Source organism: Heloderma suspectum, chromosome 7 (genome assembly GCF_057233095.1).
Source record: "Heloderma suspectum isolate Gila_16-S chromosome 7, 16-S_ref, whole genome shotgun sequence".
Lineage (NCBI taxonomy): Eukaryota > Metazoa > Chordata > Lepidosauria > Squamata > Helodermatidae > Heloderma > Heloderma suspectum.
The window spans coordinates 104,205,994-104,232,704 of record NC_139464.1 but is presented as its reverse complement, the minus strand read 5'-3'; the positions used below and the strand labels follow the sequence as shown (position 1 = coordinate 104,232,704).

At 44.2% G+C, this 26,711-nt stretch overlaps 1 protein-coding gene across 5 annotated transcripts in view; it reads left to right on the top strand.

Moving 5' to 3' along the window:
• Window positions 1-10,120: 10,120 nt before the first annotated feature.
• PIK3CG (phosphatidylinositol-4,5-bisphosphate 3-kinase catalytic subunit gamma) overlaps window positions 10,121-26,711 on the top strand; it is a 41,353-nt gene continuing 24,762 nt past the window's right edge. Inside the window, exons 1-2 of one of the 5 annotated variants that reach the window (XM_084811063.1) lie at window positions 10,121-10,150; window positions 10,371-10,443. In XM_084811063.1, coding sequence (XP_084667189.1) covers window positions 10,414-10,443 — 30 coding nt within the window. In that variant the 5' untranslated portion in view covers window positions 10,121-10,150; window positions 10,371-10,413. The other 4 variants (XM_084811065.1, XM_084811064.1, XM_084811062.1 and 1 more) reach the window with 4 other exon arrangements.

Below are 26,711 nucleotides of genomic sequence, written 5' to 3'. Positions count from 1 at the left end.
GGGCTTTGTTTCCAGTCCCCTGATCATCTTTGTTTCCCTCCTCAACCCTCTCCAGCTTGTCTGCATCCGTCTTAAAGTGCGGTGCCCAGAACTGGACACTGTACTCCAGATGAGGCCTAACCAGTGCTGAGGAGAGGGGAACTAGTACTTCCCGGGATTTGGAAGCTATGCTTCTATTCATGCAGCCCAAAAGGGCATTTGCCTTTTTTGCAGCCACATCCCATTGTTGGCTCATATTCAGCTTGTGATCGACAACGATTCCAAGATCCTTCTCGCCTGCAGTGTTGTTGAGCCACGTATCCCCCATCTTGTAACTGTGCATTTGGTTTCTTTTTCCGAGGTGCAGAACTTGGCATTTATCCCTATTAAATGTCATTCTGTTGTTTTCTGCCCAGAGCTCCAGTTTGTCAACATCACTTTAAATTTTGTTTCTGTCTTCCAAAGTATTAGCTATCCCACCCAATTTTGTGTCATCTGCGAATTTGATCAGCATTGCCTGCTCCTCCTCCTCCAAGTCATTAATAAAAATGTGGAAGAGCACTGGGCCCAGGACTGAGCCCTGTGGTGCCCCACTCGTTACCTCTCCCTAGTTTGAGAAGATCCCACTGATAAGCACTCTTTGAGTCCGACTCTGAAGCCAACTATGGATCCACTGGATCATTGTTTCATCTAGCGCACTTTGAGCTAGTCTGCTCATCAGGAGATAATGGGGCATTTTGTCGAAAGCTTTGCTGAAGTCGAGGTATATGGTGTCCACAGCATTCACACAGTCCACAATGGAGGTGACTTGATCAAAACATGAGATCAGATTCGTCTGGCAGGATTTGTTCCTGACAAATCCATGTTGGCTTCGAGGAATCACTGCATTGTTTTCATAGTGCTTGCAGATGGATTGCTTGATCATCTGCTCCAGAATTTTCCAGGGACTGATGTCAGACTGAGTGGTCTGTAGTTCCCAGGTTCCTCCTTTTTACCCTTTTTGAAGATAGGGACAACATCAGCCCTCCTCCAGTCATCTGGCACTTCCCCCGTCCTCCATGATTTCTCAAAGAGAATAGACAGCGGTTCTGAGAGTTCTTTTGCCAGTTCCTTTATGACTCTAGGATGCAGTTCATCTGGCCCTGGAGATTTGAACTCATTCAAACTAATTAGGTGTTTCTTGACCATATGCCTGTTGATCCCAAACTGCAATCCTGCCCCTTCAGCCTGTACTTTGCTTTTGCCATGGGGGTCATAGACCCTCTTTTGGGAGAAGACTGAGCCAAAGTAGGAATTGAGCACTTCTGCCTTTTCTTTGTCATCTGTTATCATTTTGCCATCCTTGTTTAAGAGCTGAACAACCATTTCTTTCCTCTGTCTTTTACTGTGCACGTAGCTGAAGAAAGCCTTTTTGTTGCTTTTAGCCTCCCTCGCTAACCTCAGCTCATTCTCAGCTTTAGCCTTCCTGACGCCATCCCTGCAATTCTGTGCTACCTGCCTGTACTCTTCCTTTGTTGCTTGGCCTTCTTTCCACTTCCTATATGTGTGCTTTTTTGTTTTTGGGTCATCTCTAAGCTTTTTGTAAAGCCACATTGGCTTCTTCTGTTGTCTTCCACCTTTTTTTCCTGTTGGAATTGTTTGTGATTGTGCCTTGAGAATTTCCTTTTTTAAAAACTCCCACCCATCTTCGACTCCTTTCTCTTTAGAGTCACTTGCCATGGGACCTTACTTTTCCTTGCTCTGAGTTTATTAAAATCAGCTTTCCTAAAATCCAGCATATGCGTTTGGCTACACTTGGCTTTTGCTTCCTTTAGAACCAAGAACTCAAGTATAACATGGTCGCTTTCCCCCAGAGTTCCTGTAACTGCTACTTTATCCAAGTCATCTCTGTTGGTTAGAATCAAGTCAAGAATAGGTGATCCTCTAGTTTCCTCCTCTACTTTCAGTAGGAGGACATTATCTGCCAAACAAGTCAGGAATTTCCTGGAGGGGCCATGTTTTGCAGAATTTGTCTCCCAAACAAATATCAGGGAAATTGAAGTCCCCCATTACTACTACATCACGCTTCCTTGAAACATTGGCTATTTGCTTTTCAAAAGTTTCATCCTCATCTTCTCCTTCATTGGGTGGCTGGTAGTAGACTCCAACCACCATGTTCCTTTATTCTTTGCTCCATTTATTTTAACCCAGATGCTCTCAGTGCGGCTGCCAAGCTCAACATCCTGTATTTCTGTGCAGAGATACGAATTTTTACCATATAGTGCAATCCCACCTCCCTTTCTGTTCCTCCTGTTCTTTTTGAACAAGTTATATCCTTCAATTGCTGTATTCCAGTCCTGAGAGTCATCCCACCAAGTCTCAGTTACAGCTCTCAAGTCATTATTTCCTTCTGTATTAAGAGTTCAAGTTTGTTCTGCTTGTTTCCCATACTCTGGGCATTAGTATATAGACATCGAAGACCATGTGCTTCATGGTCTGGCTTTCTTCCTACATGTTTGCAAAGACTATTATTGGGCACTATTAGAGCTGTTCTCTCCGCTGCAGTGCATGAGCCACAAATGTCCATTGTTACCCCCAACTTTACGTCTCCCTTCCCTGTAGGATTCAGTTTTAAGCCCTCCTGATGAAGTTCTTCATGCTGTGGCCAAACACATTCTTCCCATCCTTTGTAAGGTGCAGCCCGTCCCTTGCCAACAGTCCATCTTCCAGGAAATATAGCCTGTGGTCCCAGAATCCAAATCTCTCGCGTTGGCACCACCTTTGTAGCCAGTCATTCACCCAGAGTATTTTTCATTCCCTTTCTATCCCTCTTCTAACTACTGGAAGGATGAATGAGAAAACTATCTGGGCCCCAAGGTTCTTGAGTTTTCTTCCCAAAGCTTCAAAGTCTGATGTGATTTCTTCATAGCTCCGCTTGGTGGTATCATTTGTTCCCACATGGATGAGAAGAAAGGGATACCTGTCAGTGGGCTTTATGAGTACAGGCAACCCTTCAGTCACGTCTCTAATCCATCCTCCCGGGAGACAACATACCTGGCGAGTCCACGGGTCTTGGCGACATACTTGGGTTTTGATCCCATGCAGCAAGGAGTCTCCCACTACTACTACTCTTCTCTTCTTGTTGTTGTAGGCCTGGGTTTCATTGCCTCTGCTTGGCTGACCTTCAGCCTCTTGCTTGCTCTCATGCAGGTTCCCCTGTAATTCTTCCTCTGCAGGCTGTCCCCCAGTCTCATCCTCAAGTACCTGGAAACAGTTCCCTAGTTCCACTGCCTCCACTGGTGCAGAGTGGCTTCTAGTTCTTCTGTTCCTAACTGTCACCCTTTTCCAAGGAGTATCCTCTACTGCATTTTTCCTCACCTCAGCAGTTTCCTCTTCTGCCTCAGCTTGCTGTTGCTCTTCTAGTTCCTGTACTTCGCTTTGCTGCTGTTGTTCCACCATTCTGTCCCAGAACTCTTCATGTTCTCTTATTCCCTGGAGGGTCGACAGTCACCGCTCCAGTCCTCTTACTTTTTCTTCTAGCAGTGTGATCACCTTGCACTTGTTGCAGGTGTAGGCCATGTTGTTCTCAGGCAAGAAAACAAACATGGCACACACCTTGCAGGTCACCACCACTGGAAAGTATTGTCCTTCCATAGCCTCTTTTCCCTTTTTGTGTCTGGCTTTCTGATTGTTCTAGAGTAGTCTGTGCCTGGTCCTCTACTCGCTGGAGGTTGAAAACAGAGTCCCACTGGTATGGAAGTCTGTGTTACAAGACAAATAAATGATTTTTTTTTTTTTTTTTAATATCAGGGGCCTTCCCCTTGACCTCCCCTGCCAAACTCCTGTTTGCTCCCCCTGTTCGCTCTCTCTCTGGGGGCTTGCTTACTTCTATAGTCCCTAGACCAGCTGGAGCAGCTTCCTCTGCTCTGCTCAGCTGAGCAGCTGGAAACAGCATAACCTGAAGTCCCAATCAGCCCCGCCCCCTGTCAGTAGCCACAGATGTAGAGAAAACACACTCGAGTGGTGGGTTAAGAACAGACTTTACTTGAGATATAACAAGCTTACATCTGGAGGTAAGTTGGCTGAGGTCAGCCTCATGGTCAGCATCTCTTGCAGGGGGAAGTAGGAAGAAGGAGTGTAGGGGGAAGAGACAAGGAAGGCAATATGATCTCCCAGAGACCCCTCCCACCCAACTCAGGTACATATTAACCCTTCAAGTCCAGGTTAAGTGACCCATGGCCCGAGTTCCTCCAACACCTTTACATGTGCTTTCTTCCCCTGCTTTTCCCTCTTATCTGACTCTTCCATACATTTCATTATACAGCTGCTAGATGGCGCTGTGGTCGAGCCCCTCTTATTGTGGCTTTTCCTGTTTTCATGGAGGGAACTCAAGCAAAACTGAAGTGCTATAATTTGATAGCTCATTATCTCCAAAATTTTAAAAAACGGAACAAAGGTAATTTAGTGTGGGAGATACCCTGGTGGTTAATGGCATCATCTAAAGGGCCTGCAAACTTCTGTGAGTAACCAATCTCAATAGCAGGATAAAAAGTCCATGTAAAGAAGCCCTACAAGTTGCTTACACCTGCTATACAGAGTCTGTTATACTTAAGTTGCAATCCTATGCAGACATACCTGGGAGTAAGTACCATTGAGTTCAGTGGGCTTATTTTTTAGTAGACATGTATAGGATAGCACTGTCAAGCCCTAGAATAAATACTGCCCTTACCGTGAGGAATGCCTTCACTGGCCCCATCAACTTATAGCTTTCTTTAAAAACAGCAACCAGTAAGTAAAAATGACTACACAGCTTCACATGGGTTGAATAGCACTTCAACAAAGTGAAAACTTCAACAAAGGTAGGCAGCTGTCAGAGTTGGACACTTGAGCCCACCCTATCTGAGTGAAGTCACAGCCATTGGCACTCCTATGCACAGCCCCTGCCATGGTGCACCCACTTCTCTGAAGGGGCTCTCCACAGCAGAAGGGAAGAGACAACCGTATAACTCAGATTACTCCCCTCTGGCTTCAAACTGTATCCACTGCAAAGCATTGCAGTGGTTGGGGAAGTCCCCTAGTGACTGAAGATGGTACTGCAGGCTTTAAACACATGGACACATTTAAATTAATTAAAATGAATACATTATAAAAATAAAATAAGCCCAAGGAGCACACCCCAAGGGTTCCCTTAGTATGCATGCCAAGTTTCAGGTGTCAAGGGTTCGCAGTCCTGGCACTATGACACTGACAGGTGGACAGATAGACACACACGTCCTCTTTTATTATAGTTAATATTAGATTAACTAATGTATTATACTGCTTACACTGTTCATTGTATTTGTAGTGTGTGGTAATGCCACCTCAAAGTAAAGCCATATTCCAGTGATTTTTATCTAGAATGAATGACATCAAACTCAAACTTGAAGTACAAACTTACTCAAAAGCTAACTGATGGGGGTTCATTTTTGTAGTACCCAAACATCCTGTCGAACCTGGGTGGTGGTGATGTGGGAATCTTAAAAAAAAAGGTAGAATGCAATCCTATATACACTTTCTTGGGAGTAATTACCATTGAACTCAGTGGGGCTTACATCTGAGCATAAGCATCTGCTCATAGGGGCAATAGGTGACCCCACCCCCCACACTGCACAAATCACTGAGTTCCCATCCTGTTCCATCTGGCATGGCCCCTGGCTGAATTCACTTCAATCTAAAGTGAACCAATGTTTTCTAGCCCACATGTGAGGTGAGATGTGGGAAGACTACAGGAACGTTACCCTTGGGGCAGTGGGGGGGGGGTTGCTTGAAAGGACAATCCCTGCCAGTCTCAGAATCACAAGGGAAGATGCACTCCTTATGTACACTGGCTTTTTTTGGCTTAATCCCCCACTACCATCCTAGTAAACATGCATAGGATTGGGCTGTGAATGTTGGTATGTGAAAGCACCTTAAAACCCGATGCTTCCACCCACGAAGGCTGGGAAAGTGCTGAAAGAGAACATAAAGGAAAGAGAGAAATGGCTGTCACATAAAGGACAGCCATTTCAAATGTCATCCATGCTCATCTGCAGGAAGGGGCAAGGAGGGGGAATTGATCCCTTGGGGATGAACCATAATCTCCAGGTTCCCATTTCCCAGGTTTCATTTTTTTGAAAAAGCAAGTCTCTGGCCCTTTTAGAACCCAAGATATAAGGCTAAAAGTGCAGCCAGTATTCTGCCTATTTATTTTGTGAGACACTAGCCTGCTCCCACCTTTTAGTGTTTTTAGCCAATCAATAAAGTCACAGCAATGGTTTACGCACCCACTATCTGGGTGTATTATGCCTTTTTGGGGTCTTCCCTGTTAGGAAGTAATTGCAGCCTCATAAAAAACAATTTAGAATTCCAGGAGTTTCCTGTAGTGAGTTTGGGCATTAGTATGTCTACCAAAAAACAAAAGGTACAAGTAAAGACAAGAATTCATGATCTTTCTAACTCAGGTCTTATTTTTTTTTCTGAGTTTATAAACATTTAAAAACTAAGCTTGACATTGTGTGCAGATAAAGTTCAACATTATCATACCCATATTGCAGGGGGGGTGGGTGGGCTGGGCCTGAAATGTAGTATGGGTTACACAAGCCCAGTGTTGTTATTCCCATTTTGTGGAGGGGTGTGTGTTACATTCTGCAGCACAGCCCAGTGTTGTTGTTTTAGGGAAATGCAGATGGGGCTGTGAAATTGATTGTAGCAGAAGTGCAATTCATTAAGGGTTAGAATTGGGGGGAGGGTGAGAGATTGAGAGAGAGAGAGAGAGAGAGAGAGAGATGAGAACCTGCCATTTTTAGCTCTGGCAGGAGGCCCAAGTGGAACTTCTTCCCATGTCTCTCTTACTGTATGCCATGCAGCTCCACAGAAGTTAGTGTTTGCTCATGTATTATAGAAATTTAGGAACCTCTTGTAAAGTTACCTGAATACATTGTTTGTTGTCTGTAGAGCAGAACCTGGCAGTAGGCCACAAGCTGAGCAGGTCATCCCCCACCCCAATATTAATCATGCTCTTAAACCCTGTAATAGCCTTTGGCTCAAGGGGCCATTACAGGGTGTGAAGGATTGCTGGTTTCACCCTAACAACCCTGCAAGGTAGGGCAGGCCCAACTTGGCCACAGATTTCCCCAAAAGTAACCCAGTAGCTCCCACCCAGGCCAATAGGCACTGTATTTAGCACTGAAGTGGTAGGTGGCAGTATTGCAACCGAAACTCTCCCCACGACCTGAGTTTGATCCCAGCAGAAGCTGGGTCTCCAGTAGCCGGCTCAGGTTGACTCAGCCTTCCATCCTTCCGAGGTCGGTAAAATGAGTACCCAGCTAGCTAGTCTATCCCATACGTACCAAAGCATGGGCCTCCCAGGATAGCCATCAACCACCAGCACGCCCTAGTACCATCAGGTCCAGAACAGACCCCACCCCTTCCTTAGCCCTCTTTTTATTGCCCAGCCCTAGCAACTCCAGGCAGATTTGGAACACCCAAGCCCAGTCCCAGTACATCCCACTCCACCCTCTGAAGAGGCTGCATCTTCCCACCAGGCACGGCTGTTATCATTTTCCCAATTAGCCGGAGCAACCCCTGGCCTTGAGCTGCCAGGCTGAGAAACGGCTCCAAACCCATCAACCTCCAGGTGGCTGCTGCATCCGTGACTGCCCCAATGGCCCTCGTGGTTCTTACTCTATTAACCCATTCTTGACACAGGGGTGAAGGGAGTCATGGAAAAAACTGAGGGTTTCAGCTGTGGTTGCAAACATGGTCCGGACACCAGGTCTACCCACTGAGAAACAACAGAGGCATAAGCCTGGTATACAAATTTCTCAGGGGCTGATCTAGGTTTTATTCTAGTTTTAGGTTTTATTCTGGTTGCATTGCTATATTGTGGTTTTAATGCTTTTATGTTGTTGTATTGTTTTACTGTGCACTTCCTGGTTTTAATGTTTGTGAACTGCCCAGAGAGCTTTGGCTATTGGGTGGTATAGAAATTAATTAAATAAATGATATCTTGGTAGACCTGGTGCCCAGGCCTTATTGCTGCTCAGTCACCAGATCTACCAGAAATGGTAGACCTGTTCTCTGATGCTATTAGGGCCTTTTTAAATGTGCAACTGTACACACAATGTACAGTTCAAGGGCAAATATGCAATTCCAAAAGATCTTTGCTGTACTTCAAAATTCAAGCCATGCAAAACTTGTATTGTTAGCTGATGTGAAAAGTGGTTGACAACAATATGAAAACTTAAGTCAGTAGTACAGGCTCCTCTAGAACCGTAAAACCTGATCAAGCATACTAATTTCTCCTTCCACTGCTAAAGACACTCCCCACAGACTCCATTGCAACCCGCTAGAGCTGCCTTTCCCAACCTGGTGCCCTTCAGATATTCAGAAGTTTTGGACTTCAACTCGTCACTTCCAGCCACTATGGCCAATGGTCCAGAATGCTGCGGTCGTAGTCCAAAACAACTGGAGGGCTCCAGGTTGGGGAAGACTGTTCTAGAGAATACTCACCAATGTTTCCAAGATGAAGGAAATCATTCTAGGATGAGTCATGTGAAGTTGTTAATATTATGATAAGGTCAGTGATGCCATAAAATATACATGATAGTCTTAAGACAGCTGTACTGTATTTGTGGATTTGGGTTTTTTCTTATGTGTGTGTTTTTAATCTCTCACTCTAAATAAAGTTTTGTTGGAGTTCATGATGTTTCTTGAACATAACACTGTTCTGCATTAGTGCTGTTCAGTTCGCAAGATCTTCTGCTAACCCATGAGGCCTTCCAAATGTCATGGAGTGTGACGCTAAGCAACACACACAAGTGCACAGGTGCATTGTAACAGTGCACGCTATGCGTGCCAATTACAAGCAAAAACTGCTGTGCAGCTTTGCCACACATCCTCTGGGAAAATTCCAGCAGACACCCATGTTTCTGAGGAGTCATGTATAGGATTGCACGGTTACTGCTTTTTTTTCCAACTTAACTCACTACAGACAACACACTCAACAAACATCAAGTCACTGAGCAGTTTGCTGCCCCCTTCAGCTAGGTGGCCAGGGCATGTGCCCAACTCACCCATGCCTATGGCCTGCCCTACCTATTGAAATCAATTTTGCAGAGGCTCAGGTTATTAATCTAGTGTAGGTCAACTGACTTTAGTAATTTTGCAGGGCGGTTTTTTTACTTAACAATTAATCACCTGGTAAATATTTACAAGTATGGGTGAAAACTGAACAAGAGTGATTATTTTGCTTTTAATGTAAAACCTCTAGAGGGTTGCAATGCAGTTTGTGGGTACTATCTTTAGCAGTGGAAGGAGAAATTAGTATGCTTGATCAGGTTTTATGGTTCTAGAGGAGCCTGGACTACTCACTTTACTTTTCATATTGTTGTCAACCTCTTTTGCTTTTAGTGCAAAACCTTTAAATCTTATATGAAAACTCTTCTACCTGAATACAAGTGCACACCTATACATGTCTACTCAGAAGTAAGCTCTACTGAGTTCCATGGGACTTATTCCCAGATGCAGCTTTAAGTGGAAGATAGTGTTATTGGAATCAATGGGATTTATTTCCCAGTAAAGTTGCAATTATAAGCTGCAGTTCTATGCAGACTTACCTGGAAGCAAGTCTCACTGAACAGTGAAACTTAGTTCTGAGTAAACATGCATAGGATTGGGATGCCTACTTACTTTGAAATTCTGTAGAAATAAAAGGAAAAGAACTTCCCTTGATACTGATTTGATTTTTTTTATTTTTACAATGCACTGGGAACCATACCAAGCTATTCAGCTATCTTGTGTGTGTGTGTGTGTGTGTGTTCTATTCCTTTTCACATCTGTAAGATGTTGAAGGGTGACATACTTCCCATTGCTGTATCTGAATGCCAGGAAGCGTTCACTGCCTGAATGTATGCATGTTATACAGCAGCGTCAGTGAGATGAGGAATTGGGGGGGGGGGACAAACTTAGGGCACATTCCTATGCGTGTTCAGACAGAATAAAAAGCCCTACAACTCCCAGCATTCTCCAGTCAGCATGGCTGGCTAGGGAATGCTGGGAGTTGTAGGACTTTTTTTTTCTGTCTGAACACGCATAGGATTGGGCCCTTAGCCTCTCCAAGCATCGAAAGGGGCTGTTTGCCATTATTTTTCCGGCCGGGGCCTGTGCCTCACAGGTGAATGAGAAGCGGAGGAAGCGGCAGTTGTGGAACTTGTTTGTCACGTAGCGTGCTGTTAAATTAAAATGGAAGGGGAACAAGCGAATAAGGAGCCTTGCCAAGAAAAAAAGCGGGTGGTAGCTCAAAACTGCAGTCCTGTGCACATTTTCCCAGAAGCAAACCCCACGGGATCGGGCAGCTTATAACCTGCTAACGTGTTCACATTCCCTCCCTTCAGATGAAGGCTGCAATCGTGTGCGCAATTTACCGAAAGCGGACGCATGGAACGCAGGAAGGCAGACCTAAAACAGGCAAGGAACGGGGCTGTCTGACGCCGTACGTGTCGGGAAAGAAAGCCCTGCTGAATTTACTTCTGAGGAGGGGACCCCTCCTGGAGGAGGGGGAGGAGGGGACCGATTGCAGCAACCCATAAGGCCGCTGCCACTTGTTGCCCCGGCTGTGTTCCCTCCGGAGAGGCCCCTTCCCCCGGCGTTGGCCAGCCCAGCCCAGCCTCCGGCTCCGAGCGCGGGGCCGTCCTGCCGAGTCTCCGCGGCCCGCCGGGCTGCCTTTTCCGCCCGGGCAGGTGCCGGGCTTCCCCCACCGAGGGAAGCGGGGACTGGGGAAAGGTGGTGGGGCGGCTGCTGCGTGCGGCGCCTCCCCGCGGGCAACGCCGGGCCGCGACCGGGCGGCCTTGTGAGCAGCTCGGCGGAGGCGCGCGCGCGGGTGGGTGTGTGGGGGGGTCGCTTTTCCTTCGGCCGCGCCAGCAAGTCGCGGAAGACGGAGGGGCGGGGGCGCCTCGCTCGGCTGCCCCCTCCGCTGCCCGCCGCCTCCGCTTCCAGAAACCGGTCCGGGCGGAGCAGCGCTGCTGCTGTGGATGACTCTTGCTGGCGGCCCTCCACCTGGGCGCGCTGGAGGAGAAAGGCAGCCGCCGCCAGCGCCCTTCGGAGTAAGTCTCCGTCGAAACAGCGGCTGGCTTTGGAGGAGGCCTCCCTCAAACGGGGCGCCACGAGTTAAAATCTCACGCAAGTCGTACGTAGCGGAGACCCACTAAAGTGAACGGGACTTGCGTTAGCCGCGACTTGCCCAAGCCCCATTTGTTCCAGTGGGTCTACTCTGCGTAGCGCTTACGTTGGGTTTTACCCGTGGTAAACATAACGCTGGCTATTCTGCCCTAGATGGGGTCCCACGAGAAACGTAACTGTGGATTTATTATTATTTTTTGTTTTTACCAACGCTGGTTTAGGCTGAGCCCCACACGGGGTTAACATCCCTCCAGTTTGCAGTCGGGATGGTTATAGCGTAACGGGGTTGGTTTCTGTAGCTTCTTCTTATGTTTTAATTTTTGTGCAGATGTATGGTTGACGTTGGGGATGTACATAGTTTTGTGGTTTAAAGATGCCGGTTTATTCCATGTTAAACTAATTGGAGTACATGGGTGTTACTAGGAACGAACCAGTCTGAACAGTGTGGGGTAGAGCAAGTAGTGTAGTAGCTAAAGGCGAAATCTTATGCATGTTTAGACAGGAAAAAAAAAAGCCCTACAACTCCCAGCATTCCCCAGTCAGCATGGCTGGCTGGGGAATGCTGGGAGTTGTATGACTTTTTCTGTCTAAAGGTGCACACGATTTCATCCTAGCAGTGTGAGTTGTGAGTTACTATAGTGAGTTGAAGAGCCAAATATCTCTTCAGCCATGAACTGTCTAGGTGGTTTAAAACACGACAGTCTCAGCTGCAGCAATACCAACCCCATCTGCGATATGCAATAATATTGTCTGTGAAACATTTTGAACATTTAAAAACATCTATAAAAATACTCAGTATTAAGTTATTTAGTACTGATTTCATGTAGATGTCCTGAGCGAGGAAATAATTTTTCTCCCTGATGGCTACCAACTTGGATGGCTTTAAAAGGGAATTAGGCAGATTCATAGAAGATAGGGCTGTTAGTGGCTACTCACGATGGCTATCAATTACCTCCAGTATCAGAGGTGGTGTACACTGGTTGCTGTGGAACATGAGCGGGAGGGTGCTAATGTACTCATGTCCTACTTGTGGCCTTCCTATAGGCGTCTGGTTGGCCACTGTGTGAACAGACTGCTGGACTGATGAGCCTTTGGTTTGATCCAGCAGGGCTCATCTTATGTTTTTATATTGAATTTTGTGTGCATGTGTACAAATACATATCTGAGTACTGTTCTCAGAGACCGGTTGTTGTTTTTACACATGATGCTAGAAATGCCCCCTACCCCTTGTGTTTGTTAAGATGGGAGAGGAAGAGAGCCCATGTAGTTATGGTCATATTACAGTTACAGGGGAGAGAAAACCGTATGTTTTAAACCACCAGTTTTAAAGGAATTGTACTGGCTGCCAATATGCTTCTGGTCAGAATTCAAGGTTCTGGTGATTACATTTAAAGCCTTAAGTGGCCTAGGACCTTGATATTTGAGGGAGTGCCTCTTCCTATGTATGCCTGCCCAAGGACTAAGATCTGTTGGAAGGGCCCTCATCTGCGTCCCACCAGTGCGAGACATACACTATGGTGGGACATGGGAGAGGGCCTTCTCTGCTGTGGCACCCTGGTTGTGGAATGCCCTCCCCCTGGAGGCCTGATTGGCTCATACACTGGTTTCATTTTGGCACCAAGTAAAACATGACTTTTTACCAAAACCTTTTAGGGCTAAGTGCATTCCCTAAAGTAGCATGCTGTTTTAACTGTTTTATTGTTTTAGATTTTAATTCGTATTAGCTTGTTTAAAGGTTTAATATGTTTTTAGCTGTTTAAATTATGTATTGTTTTATATTGTTTAAATTGATTTTATCTGTACACTGCCCTGAGATCTTAATGATATAGGGCAGGAAGCAAGTGTTTCAAATAAATAAATAAAACATGTGTCACGTGTGAAACAGCCATTGTCCTATGGAAGGGAGACTTTGGTCCATCACTATCAGTGGTTAATTTTTAAAATTAGAGGTGCTCCCATGTAAAACTGCCCATCATTTGAAACCTGCAGTTGAGGTGCCCCTGCCTTCAGGGGTTAGGGGGTGACTATATGTGGTGGAGCCCTGGCTGTGGAATTCCATCGCTAAGCAACTTTGCCTGGTGAGCTTTTACTTTGCTGCAACTGTTTTTATCAGTATTAGCTGTTGCTGTTTATTTGCACCTGTTTTAAACTGTGTTTAACTAGAGTTGTAAGCCACCCTGAAGTCTATTATAGTGGTATGACAGATAAAAATCTTTTAAATATGTAGCTGGAGAAGGAACAAGAGTGACCAGCAGTGGCGTGGGATGAATGGGATGCTGACAGAGTGGTGGTCATGGCTTAAGTTTTTCCCCTTTAGATAGTATAAAGGCCGAGGCTGGTTCTGATGATCCTTTGTTGAGTAAAATGTGGTCTAGATATGTTTAAAGGCATGCACCTCTTTATTGTTCTGCGACAAACTATAGAACTAAGGCCTGCCACTGAAACTGGGCTGAGGCATGAACTTGGAAAGTCTTTTTGTCTGTAAGGAAGGGTAGTTGTAGGTTGTGAAAGGGACAAATAATTAGCTGAAAGTAGAAAATTACCTTCTTAGACTGTAATCTTATACATGTTTCGGCAGAAAAAAGTCCGACAACGCCCCCAACCAGCCATGCTGAAATCAAACAAGAACGATGTTGAAATCCATCAAGGTCCCAGTGAAACAGTATAGATGTTACTGCCCATCTAAAATTCAGTAATGATGGGGCCAACATAACCTCCTTTGGGAGGGAATTCCACAGCTTTTTACACAAAGAAGACTCTGTCTCATGTACCCAGCAGCCTAGCTTCTCTGGTGGTGATATGTGCTTAACTTTCTTTGGGTTGTGTGGCCTAAGTGTGGTTGGGACCCAGTGTTTTTTTTTTTTTTTAATAGCTGTATTTTAAACAGAACAAGGACTAAAGGGACAACAGTGTTTACTTTGCCCCCACCTTCCAAACTACTTGAAACACCGGCAAATGACTCTTTTAGGGCACAATCCTATGTATCTTAGTCAGAAAAACGTCCTGCAACTCCCAGCATTCCCCAGCCAGCATGGCTGGCTAGGGAATGCTAGGAATTGCAGGACTTTTTTCTGTCTAAATATGCATAGGATTGCACTTTAGGCACATTAGCTGTTTGGTACTATCAGCTTGTGTCTTAGCTTGCTCACTGTAGTGAACACCTGGAGGTGCTTAAGGACTGAGAACTCTTACAGAGCTTCTGTTGCTGGAGTCTGCATTACAGAGCCTTTTGTCTGCATCTCAGCTTGGAGAAAGTGGCTGAGGTGCTTAATAGTGTGTTAAGAGGGATCATCTTGGAATCAGGGGCAGAAAGGTATTAGTGCTGGTATTAACATTCAAAGCCCTAAATGGCTTGGGGCCAGGTTATCTGAAGGATTGCCTCCTCCCATATGTACCTGCCTGGACCTTGAGATCATCTTCAGGGGTCTTTCTCCAGGAGCCCCTGCCAAAAGAGGTAAGGCAGGTGGCTAACAGGAAAAGGGCATTTTCTGATGTGGCACCCTGGTTCATAGAATCATAGAATAGTAGGGTTGGAAGGGGCCTACAAGGCCATCGAGTCCAAGCCCCTGCTCAATGCAGGAATCCAAGTCAGAGCATCCCTGACAGATGGCTGTCCAGCCTTGTCTTGAATGCCTCCAGTGTGGGAGAGCCCACTACCTCCCTAGGTCATTGGTTCCATTGTTGTATTGCTCTAACAGCCAGGAGGTTTTTCCTGATGTTCAGCCAGAATCTGGCGTCCTGTAACTTGAGCCCATTATTCCGTGTCCTGCACTCTGGAACAAACTCCCTAGAGAGGTTCACCTGGTGCCTACGTTGTACTCTTTCTGACGCCAGGTGAAGACCTTTATATTTTCCCAGGCATTTTTAGCATTTGAGCATTGAGTTTTTTAGTTCTGCTGTCTTAAATCTGCTATTGCTTTTTAAATACCTGCACTGCTGCTAGGTTTTACTCTGGTTGCATTTTTATTCTGTAGTTTTAATCTATTATATTGTATATTGTATTTTTGTGGTTTTAATTTTCTGAACCACCAGAGAGCTTCAGCTATTGGGTGGTATAAACATGAAATGAATAAATAAAGGATAGGAATCCCATGCAGGCTGGCACCTGAGTCTCCTGTTACCTGTTCAGACCCTATTCTTGGCATTTTCTATTTCTAGTATCAGAGTTATGAAGGTTTTTTTTAATGTTACATTGTTACAAGGCCAGTCATTTGGAAGAATGTGTTGTGTCTTAGAAAGGGGTGTTTTTTCAAAAAAAACAACAACTAGCAAATATTTTAATTAGATTTTTTCAACAAGCAACACTGAACAACAAGTGATTGAATGGTTAAATAGTTGTTCATTCAATTTTCTCACATGTCTCAAGGCACACACACATTGAAGTGTTGATAATATACATGTTTATTTAAATCTCAATAATCATCTGGCTTTTTACTGATTAGTCACCTAAAAATATTAACTGGTTTACAGCCCAAGTCTCAAGGAAAGTAATAGTGTACTAAATGGGTTCAGAATTGGAGGGTGGAATCCAATGTCATGTGAGCAGACTTCCTCCTCTTCTTCCCCTGCAGCTATCCATGCCCTCCCAAAATCTCCTCCAGAAGGTTCTCCAACCCTCTGAAGCTGATTCTGAGGGTGCACAGCGGACTGCAGGAGGAAGCGGGAATCACTGTCAGTGGGAATCACTGTCAGTGGGATGAGTTAATTGGATTCCACCTGGAGAAATTTAGTAGAAGCTGGTGTCTCCGATGTCAGTGGGGTGGTGAATCTGCTCTGGGCTCCACACCTTGGATAGCTCCTTTAGAGTTCTGACTGGTTCTTACTGAAAACTGGAGTGGATTCACCGCCACACCGACATCGGAGCCAGCCTCCACTGGAGAAATTATTATCAATTTAAATTGCACTGGAGGACTCTCCCCCCCCCCCCCCAGCATTTTAGGCTTATGCCACGTATGTCTAAGGCTTTTGTAATCTTGTGAACTCTGCCCCATTCTTCTATATTAATTTAAGCACCAGTTCCTGGAAATGTCTTTACACAAGTGTAACCTCAGCCAAAAGGACTGCTGAGAGGTATAAGCATTTGCATTATCAGAGATTGCATAAAGGCACGGACAGTGTGTTCTTGAAACAGAACTCTCTTCCTGCTTAAAGCTTAGGATATTTCAGATGCCTTTTTGCAAGTATATTTTTGTACATTCTTAAATAAATTGAGGTCATTAAGGATTCTTCTTAAATTGAAGATCAAGTATGCAGTAAAATGTTAACAGTTATTTATATGCTTTCATGAATATGTTTTTCTTATGTGATGTTGCGATATCACAGTACTAAAGGCACAATAGAGTAACATAGTTTTGGGAGTAGTATGTTACGTGAATAAAACTGAATGAAAGGTGTTAGGTACTTCTGTATAGGTTGTTAAGGAATAATTACTACTGTCAGTACTGGATAAGGTGGGAAGCAATAAGCCTTCTGCTTTGAGGAAACACTTTTCAGTGAAACTTTTTGTATCATTTTACATTAAAAAGCGAAACCATTTTAACTGTCACGGCTTCCTTGAGTAAACTCTGGAAATCTTAATTCTCTCAGGGCCAAACCTGGCAACAGCTGTGTGTGAAGAGTCTTCAGCCGCTAGGGGAGGCTGCCAGTTTTAAGCACAGGAAGTAGCTGCTTAACCCTTTCCCTTTCTGCCACTTTCCCGCTGAAAACCAACCATGCCAAGCTACCTTTCTCCCTGTGGAGGGAAGATAAAGGGGCCTTTTATTCACCCTCATTGATGAGAAAGTAGGTGCGGGGGTGCTATTTTGAATGGACAAATGGCAGGAGGAATAATGGTTAACTAGCCTCTCCATCCCTCCCTCCATTTCTTTACTTTGGATTGCAGATTCCCCTGCCTGCTGTTACATAATGTGCTCTAGTTAGACCCATGTACAAACTTGCACACATTCTAACGAGACTCACACACCTGCTTATAAGGAATCTTTAGATGTTGGCAATAGAGTTGTATATGGCTAAGATCGTGATTCCCACCCAAAGAGATTCACACTCAGACACTGTTGGAAAGGATAACGCCACAATGGCACATTCATTGAGATTTACAAAGATTCAAATACACAAGCTGGTCTTGGGTAATTAGGTAAGCAAATGGATTTAACACTTACGACCAATTGGGGATGATCCAGCCTTCACCAAGTTATGTTTTAGTGAGGAAATTAGCTGCATTCTTGGTGAAGCCAAGCTCCAGGCCTAAAAATAGCTTTCAAGACTGTGGGAAGGTGTATTCCTGAGGCCTGGAGCCTATACGCACAGAGAAGGGAAAGCAGGAGTGGAGGCTACAGTTTGTATTAAGAAGCTCCAAAAGCATATGCCTTTCCTTGGGCTGAAGCCCTTTCCTGCAGATAGGAACTAGTGCACATTGCAATTCCTAGTCTCAGGTGAAGAGGAAGAAGAGCAGAGAGCCTTGATGAGGGGAGGCAAAGCACCCGCTGTTGGCACCTTGCTTTGGCAAGCAAGGAGCTTAGTGATTTCAGTGATTGCAGGATGGAGCCTTTCTGCTGAGAGGCGAGACTCTGAGTGATTTCAGCAGCAGTGTGGCACCATACCCCTGAAGGGGTGAGGCACCTAATGATTTCGGCAGCATGGCCCCACACTTCTGGGAAGAGTGGGGACTCGGGACTTCCCCAGCCTGAGGCTTCTCTTATACAGTATAGAGAAGGGCAGTGACATCACAACTTTGATGAACCAGATACTGCTTAAAGGCACTGGAAATGGTGCTGCTTGCATTGGGATAAAGATTGAGTTGGCCTTCCATCCCATATAACAAAAGAGGGTGCTTGGGGTTGGTGGCTGTACTTGCAGGAAACAAAAGTCCTACTTACTATCTCTTACTCTTTTAACAAAAGATGGCCTTGCATGTTAATGACTGTCTTAGAGACAGGTGTCAAGGCTAGAGTTCAACAATGGGAGCATATTGCAGATAGTTGACTAGGTAACTTACCAGATATCACTCTTGCTATCCAGCACATTCATGTTTTACTGAATTTCCCCCCCCACACACACACACCTTTTCCTTTAGGGAATGCATTTTAAGCAGTCCATTAGAAACTGAATTGCTTGATCTAGTCTTGCACAATGTGCTCAACCCCATTCCTGTGCCTTTCTCCCACCTTGGCTGAGGCTAGGGGTGAAGACGCCTGGCTTTTTGGCTGTGTCTCAAAATGGAGTAAGTACTGTTCACTCAAATGAGAGCTACTTCGTAACACTGCTTTAAATTAAAACATGTCAGAAGACTTTTTATACACCTCCTATGAAATATCAACTTGTAGTCACTTGGTAATGCAAATGTTCCCATAGTGGTAGCCCAGATGGAGCTTTTGGATGGAGAGCTCCTAGCGCTACCAATTAGAAGACACTGTGCATCTATTCCATCTTTTTCTCCTTAATTGATATTCTGTGACAAGAAAAGAGAGAAGGAATGGTGGGAAAATACAGGAGGGTTATGAGTAAAAGATGTCATTGTCTGCCCCCCCCCCCAAATTCTGTGAATAAAGAAGGGCGATGGCAGATAAAAATGTTGTCTGGAAGCACCCATAGTCTCAGGCCCATAAATGAGGGAAGGCTGTGTTGTACTGCCTGACTTTTCCCTTTTCTGGCCACTTCTCCATGAACAAGCAAAGACGGTGGGGCTATAACTCCTTGGCAGTTTGCTAGAATGGGGCAAAATTACTTATACCTGGAAAATATTTCCAAAAACTCAATGCTTTGTTTCGTAAATTCTTTTGGGATTCCTCTCCACCAAGAATATCTTTAAAAAGGATGCAACTTCCAATTAATGAAGGCGGGTTTGGTTTTCCGGATCTAGCTATGTACCATCGGGCCTATTTGCTGACCTCTACTGAATTTTGGTCTTTTCCACTCAAATTAGATTTTCCGCCGTGGTCAGTATTGGAATCTTCTTGTCTGGAGCCTCTCTTTAAATGGATGGCATTAGGTTCTCGGCATATTAAAGTAGACAGAGCTCCTCCTACAATTTTGGCAGTTAGGGAAGTCTGGCATATAATGTCACGTCAATTACAGTTTGATCCATTTTCCCATGCTAAATTGACTTTATGGGGAAATCCAGATTTAAGATCTTGATAGACTGGAGCGCTGGGCAGAAAACAACAGAATGACATTTAAGAGGGATAAATGCCAAGTTCTGCACCTCGGAAAAAGAAACCAAATGCACAGTTACAAGATGGGGGATACGTGGCTCAACCACACTACAAGCGAGAAGGATTTTGGAATTGTTGTAGATCACAAGCTGACGATGAGCCAACAATGTGATGTGGCTGCAAAAAAGGCAAATGCTCTTTTGGGCTGCATTAACAGAAGCATAGCTTCCAAATCCCGGGAAGTACTAGTTTCCCTCTAGTCAGCACTGGTTAGGCCTCATCTGGAGTACTGTGTCCAGTTCTGGGCACCGCACTTGAAGAAGGATGCAGACAAGCTGGAGAGGGTTCAGAGAAAGGCGACAAAGATGATCAGGGGACTGGAAACAAAGCCCTATGAAGAGAGACTGAAAGAACTGGGCATGTTCAGCTCTGAGAAGAGAAGACTGAGGGGAGATAGGATAGCGCTGTTCAAGTACTTCAAAGGTTGTCACAGAGAGGAGGGCCAGGATCTCTTCTTGATCATGCCAGAGTGCAGGACATGGAATCATGGGCTCGAGTTACAGGAAGCCAGATTCTGGCTGAACATCAGGAAAACCTTCCTGACCGCTAGAGCAATATGACAATGGAACCAATTACCTAGGGGGTAGTGGGCTCTCCCACACTGGAGGCATTCAAGATGAAGCTGGACAGCCACTTGTCAGGGATGCTTTGACTTAGATCCTGCACTGAGCAGAGGGTTGGACTCGGTCTTATAGGCCCCTTCCAACCCTACTGTTCTATGATTCTATATATTATTCTACTTTTCTGCTCTTACATCCCCACTGTTGGGAGCTTGCTTGCAATGAAATTTTGAAGAGGGAGAAGGAAAGGAAGAAAGAGAGCACCATGTGAAATACTGCTATTTCACACAGCATCTGATTTTACTGCCCCAAACTGGAACCTTTGGATTCTGCAGAAGTTTAGTAGCTTCAGTACAGCAAAGGATCCAGTCAGTCTTCACAAACTTCTTTCTCCCCTTCCACTTTAATTTCTCCAAATAGCTGTAGGACTCAAATTATTCCAAAATGATGGTTATGACTATGTGCTGTCATGATCGAGGACCTGCTGAAGCTTTTAAATAGGTTCTACGGTTTTTTAAAAAGCTAGAAAAACTCCTCAGCCACCTCACCTCATAAAGTTAATTTAAGTATGTGCAATCCTTAGAAACCCTCCACAGCCTCCTAAATCCCTCTGAAGTACTACATCTCTGAAAGGAGTCTCTTGGCTTAGGGAATTCTCTCTACCCCCTCCCACCCCACGCATTTCCAATCACTATTCTTTTCGTCTTCCTTCCCCTATCCTGTTTTCTTTCTTTCTCTTCTTTATTCCACCCAGAACATATCTTGGGGAATTCTTACAGAGAATTCCCTTCCGTGGGCAAGAGAAGTTCTGAACTGTATTTGACTTTATACAAACAGACAAGAGGGTTGGTTTTTCTCCTTCTCATTCAAGTCTTTGAAAAAAGTGGGTTCACATGGTTGCAGAGAAACAAATCTGGGGCTGTTTTGTTTGTCAGTTGCCATTATCTAGCGATAGGAAGGGCTGTAGCTCAGTGGCAGAGCACATGCTTGGCATGCAGAAGGTCCCAGCTTCAATCCCCAACATCTCCAGGTTGGGCTAGGAAAGAATCCGGCCTGAAGCCCTGGAAAGCTGCTGCTGCCAGTCAGTGTTGATGGTAATGGGCTAGATGGACCCAGGGTCTGACTCAGTACAAGGCAGCTTCCTATGTTCCTCTGAACAGAAAGCTTTAATAAAAATAGGAGTTTGGGGTTTGTTTATAAGTGGAGGGGAGATAAATACTGCTCATTTATACAAGTCTATGTATGCCTACTCAGAAGCCCCATTATGTTTAATGAAGCTTACCCACAAGAAAGTGTGCATATGATTCCAGCAGAAGTTACTTTTGCAGGAAGGTTCGCACCCTGACGTTCTGCATGTTTCCTCAGAAATAAGTCCTGAGTTGCGAGCATGGTACTGCATGGTTAATACAGTGCCTACCCAATTCCGTCTAATGAATTGACTACCCTTTCAGCTCAGTCCTATGCATGTTTTGTCAGGTGTGAGGGAAAGGCACTTAGTACACGCTCAGAGCTTCTCCATAACTTAACCCTAGTTTTGAAAACAGACTCATTGACTGAATCCTGGTGAAGTCTTGGCACAAATGAAGTTATGAGGAGGAAGATACAATGAGAGCTTGTGCATAACAAATGAGGAGAATTGCACAAAAGACATCTGTTTTATATGAAGAGTTGCTGGAGGGTGAATAGAATTGGTAGGGGGAGAATGTAAGTACTCAGTGGTTAAGGAAAAGCATTCTTCATATGCTCAGAGGCACTCTCTATTTAAGAACATAAGAGGAGCCGTGCTGCATCAGACCAAGGTCCATCTAGTCCAGCATTCTGTTCACACAGTGGCCAACCAGATGCCCATGGGAAACTCACAAGCAGGACATGAGTGCAGTAGCACCTTCCCACCCATGTTCCCCTGCTGCTAACATTGGTGAAATGTAAACAAATTCTAGCAATTCTACATTTGCATGCATTTATATCCTTCAGGAACTTTGCAGTTTTTTTGCCTGGGGGACATCTCTAATGACTTGTGCATTTTCATACAAACTTACCCAAAAACTACTGGGGAAGGAGTGAAGGGGAAGGAAAGCAAATGACTCCCTCCTCCGAATTGGACTATGCCCCTCCAACATGAAGTGCTTAACCTATCCTTCTGAAAATTTGCTGGTTTCTTACTTAGAGACAACCTTAGGCTATCTATAATTTTCAGAACACTGGTCCGCAAGGAAAATGGAGAAAAGTATGTCCTCTTTTGGAGACCTCAAAATGTTAAGGCCACCCTTACACAAAAACCCCTGTGGCTATCATTCTGAAATTTGGCAGATATGATCTGCTCTGATGGGGCAATGAATCCTGAAAATTTTATCCAATTCTTCCAAGTAATAAAAATGTTATTGGCAGTTCCCTTTAAAAGAAAATCAAAATATAACCTATTTTTCTGACATTGGACAGGTATAATCCCTTTCTAGAGGGCTACTGTGCCTGAAATTGTCATCCAGTTCTGACCAAGAGAAAAAGTTACAGATTTTTTTTCCAATTTCCCATGGTTGTCAGCAGGAAGCATAAAGACTCATTTTTTCCAAACCTTGACTCTGATTCAGGGCTGAGCTGAAATGGTCCAACTATAAATTGGCCTGAGCAGAAGCAGGATGTTTTCCAAAATGCTGAATCGGGATGCGAGTTGAAGTGGGGCGGGTGGTCAATGCACACTTCTCAAGTATATATGTATATAATCTATACACACATGCAAGCACACCGCGCGTGCGTGCACACACACATATATATACATGAGGTGTGCTTAGACTCATATATATATTATATATATGCAAATTTATATTATGGGCCTGTGCCCTGGATCGTTTGAGAACCTAGCAGTGCCCCTGGTGACCAGAGAAGGAAAAAGGGGGAACTCCCTGATAGGTAGCTGGAATAGGGCAAAATTGCACAGTTGGGATGCCCTCATGGGAAGCCTTCAGATGCTATAGTGGATAATTGTAGAACTGAATTTCTTCATGAAAAAGTTAGCATCTTCCCCTGTTCCCCAATTTTTCCCTATTTCCCAAGCTGTGCAGTTTCAAAGTAGTGATCAGGGAAGCCTGTCACTGTGTAACTTCTTTGTAGTGGAGTAATGCGATAGTGCAAGGCTGTCAACTGTAGTGCAGTATCAGGGAAGGCTGTACTTGTTTGGCTGCGGTTGTCCCTGGGCTGCTTGCCAGATCTCAGAAAAAGGGCTCTGCTGGTTGGAGCAGGGTGGCTGCAGTGGTTTTGGCTTGCCTTACCAGCCAACTCTGTAGGCAACCAGAATAAGTCACAGTGAGCACCAGATGACACGATAACCCACAGTAGGTTAAATAACCCTTATTGCAGACTGTGAGTTATCAGAATGGGTTATTTCACCAAATAAGCCATTGTGGATTAAAACATTCTTGACAGACGACCTGATAACCAGCGATGGGTTAAACAAGCCATCATGGCTTATTTAACTCATTGTAGGTTATCGTCATGTCTGAACTCAGTCACAGTAGCTTATAAGCTACTGTCTGTAGTTTATAAACCACCATGGCTTAAAGTGACATGCGAACCCAACCAGTGAGGTCTGCCTGGCCCTGATGCAGAGGTGTGGTGGTTGCAAGGATGAGCCCCCAGAGTATGAAACCCAGAGGGACTTTTGGCTCTAACATATTGTGAGGCAACCATCCAAGTAAGAGTGGCCTCAGTGATAGGAAGTTGCTGGAAGGTTCAACCTTGGTAGTTGGACACAGGATCTTGTTGTAGCCTTGGCAATTGCAAGAGATACTCCGCATCGCAGCAGGTGTTCAGGAGACAAGGTGCCAGCTTTCAGATGTCTTAAAACATTTTAGTCACAGCCTTTAATCACATCATCACCCACGCATTTTATTTTCCACAAACTGCTTGCCTCTTTTGAGGCACAGAAAGAGGCCGTACTCAGTGAGAAGTGGAAAGTGTTGAGTGACTCTAAATTAGCTGCTGCTAGCTCAACCTGTAACTCGGTGGAAAACATGGCAGAACTCCCTTGCTACCAGAAGCCTCTTCAGCCAGCTGGACCAATGAATTGGTTGCTGTGTTTTTATTTTGTTTTGTTTTATTGCCTTATAGAATTGCTCTTGTGGATTTTTACATCAAGGAAGGAGTTCTCTGAAGATGACAAATTGTTTCTACCTCAAAGAGTGTTTCCCTTTTCTCTGTGGAACCTGTTAGCCTCAAAGCTCAGCTGTGACATTTTGGACCCTGAGAGAATAAGGTATAAACTAGGGGAGGAAACCCTTCATTCTGTCAAGAGCCACATTCCCTGGGGATAATCTGTTGGGAAGTGCATGCTGGCTGCGGGGCTGGAGCCAAAAGTGGGTGGGTCACCCCTTTTTCTCACTCTTTTTTTGAAATCCCCTTTTCTCCCTCTCTCCTCGCCCAGTAGGCTGCCAGGAGAGGGACAAATTGCACTGACAGAGGTCTGAACTGATCACTTGCAAAGGGTCCCCCACTCCTTCCATCACTCCATCTGTTTAAGCTTCCCCACACATTTTCCCTTCCTGCCCTCCTTTTCCCTCTCGCTGCCTCCCTAATCTCTGCATGAAATTAGGCTGAGGGCCACATGGGAGCCCAAAAGCTACAAGCTGCCCACCCCTTGTATAAACTGACATGAGTGCTACAGATGACTTAGTTCTTCTTCACAGCAAGCTTCTTCTTTCTTTAATGAAGATAATGTTTAAGTGGTATTAGTAACTTACATAGTTCAAGCTGACACCCATGGTTATCTGAGAGAATGGACTGAAATGTTTAAAATATTTATTGGGAAGTACATGTTTCTTAGTCCTTCACTTTGTTTCCTATATTTCATATTATGAGGATGTCCACAGACAGACAGTGGGCCCATTCGCTTATTAGTATTAACGAATTACTAGCTAAGCCAGTGTTCCTCGAACCTTTGCATTCAGCCCCATTTGGGTTCTTCCTACGGAGTACCAATAATTTGTTCTACATGTGATCATACAGAAATCCTTACAGTTGTGTGCATTGAGCCTGCTGCGGTGTGCAAGGATCTTGGGATTGTGGCACAAATCCAACAATGGCATTAGAAGAGGAATAGAACAGGATGTCTCTGTCCCCCTTGTAAAACCCCACATACAGAAACACTGTTATTACATAGCAGCCACTCTTTATCAATCATGTTGGGATGATGGAACAAGTGGAGGAGCATTCAGTCCTATAAATCCAATCTGGATCAATGAGGATCCTCTGTAATGGTTCATTCAACCTCTGAGAACTGGCTGGTAGTGGGAAGGCCTCAGGATCCTATCCCTCCCTGGCACTCCTTCCTCCATGTGCTCTGTACCTCCCAAAGGAGTCCTGGTATACAGTTTGCCAACCACAGAACTAATAATAGTTATTAACAAATGTGAAGCATATCTACTATTTTCATACATACTGAATGAATTCATTTCCTAATTTTTCTCTTGGGCAATTTATACCACATGCCCCCACACGTATGTTTCAAAAATATGTTCCTCTTTTTTCTGGTTGCTATTACAGTAAGCATATATTTGACTACTCTTAACAGGAAAAACACTGACTATTAAAAAAAACAACCCGATCATGTTTATAACCAAGTTGGTTAAAGCTTCCTTCCTGGTTACTAGAGCACTTCCTTTGCATCTGCTTATGAAGACGAACAAGAAAGCAGAACAGCTTACACTAACAACTCTTCATACTGTGAATGGTTGTCATTTTAAAATAGGCAGGCTTAAAAACTGTACAAATGAGTCTTCTTCAGCAGCTCAGTTTCTGTTTTGCAATCAGGTAATATTTTGTTAATGTCTTTTTGCTTTCTCTTACTTGGTTCTTAGAAAATGAAAAATACTGCTTAGTAATTTATGCTGCCCCACAGTTGTTTTGTTATACTCACTTCTTGTGCTAAGGTTTTCTAGGGAATAGAAGATGGGAAAGGGGTTGCTTTCCATCCAAATAGGTGGATTTGTTAATTTAAAGTTTGTACTGAAAAATGCTGCTGTTGAGCAACATAGCTTCTATTAGTTAAAGGGAAACTAAATCAGAAATACTTTGCGTCCGTTATCCTTCATTTCATCTGATGTAGCAGAACTGAAACTGAGAACAAATTAGTGTTTCTTGTCATCGGTAAGGCAAGATGATAACATTTGACTGGGACAAACTGGGAAATGTCCTTCCTTCTCAGCCTGTGAGCTTCCAGTATATTGGATTAGATGGATTTTGCTCTGATGAATCAAGGCAACTCTTAACTATGTTAATTTTTAAAGAAAATTACTACCTGTGTCCAGTGCAGTTTTTCCTACAGAGTCTTTTCACCTCTATTTGCAATAGGCACTGATGATGTTTTGGAAATGCTTATTTTTTATTATAACTATAGAAAATGTTTAGAGAGACATGCATGCTCAACATTAATTATTTAAATAAATATATTCTAACTTGCATATTGATTAAATTAGTAAGAACAGTGAATAAGGGCATACATTAAATTTAATGACAATAATTGGAAATGGTTAGTGTTATCAAGTAACATGAAGCTGATATTTTAAGATATGTCTCAGACATTTTAGCATATCTTCAAGAAAGAGTGGCAACTTAATATATGGAAAGGGTTGACAAAATTTCTTACGAAGAGGACAGAACGTTAGAAACTGGGGTTATCATGGGGTGGCAAGAATCTATATGTTTACCATACTAGCATTTCTTATGCAGGGATGAAAAGATATTTCAAATTCCTAAGCATCAGCATCAATACTTTAGGAGGCAGAATTAAATTTCT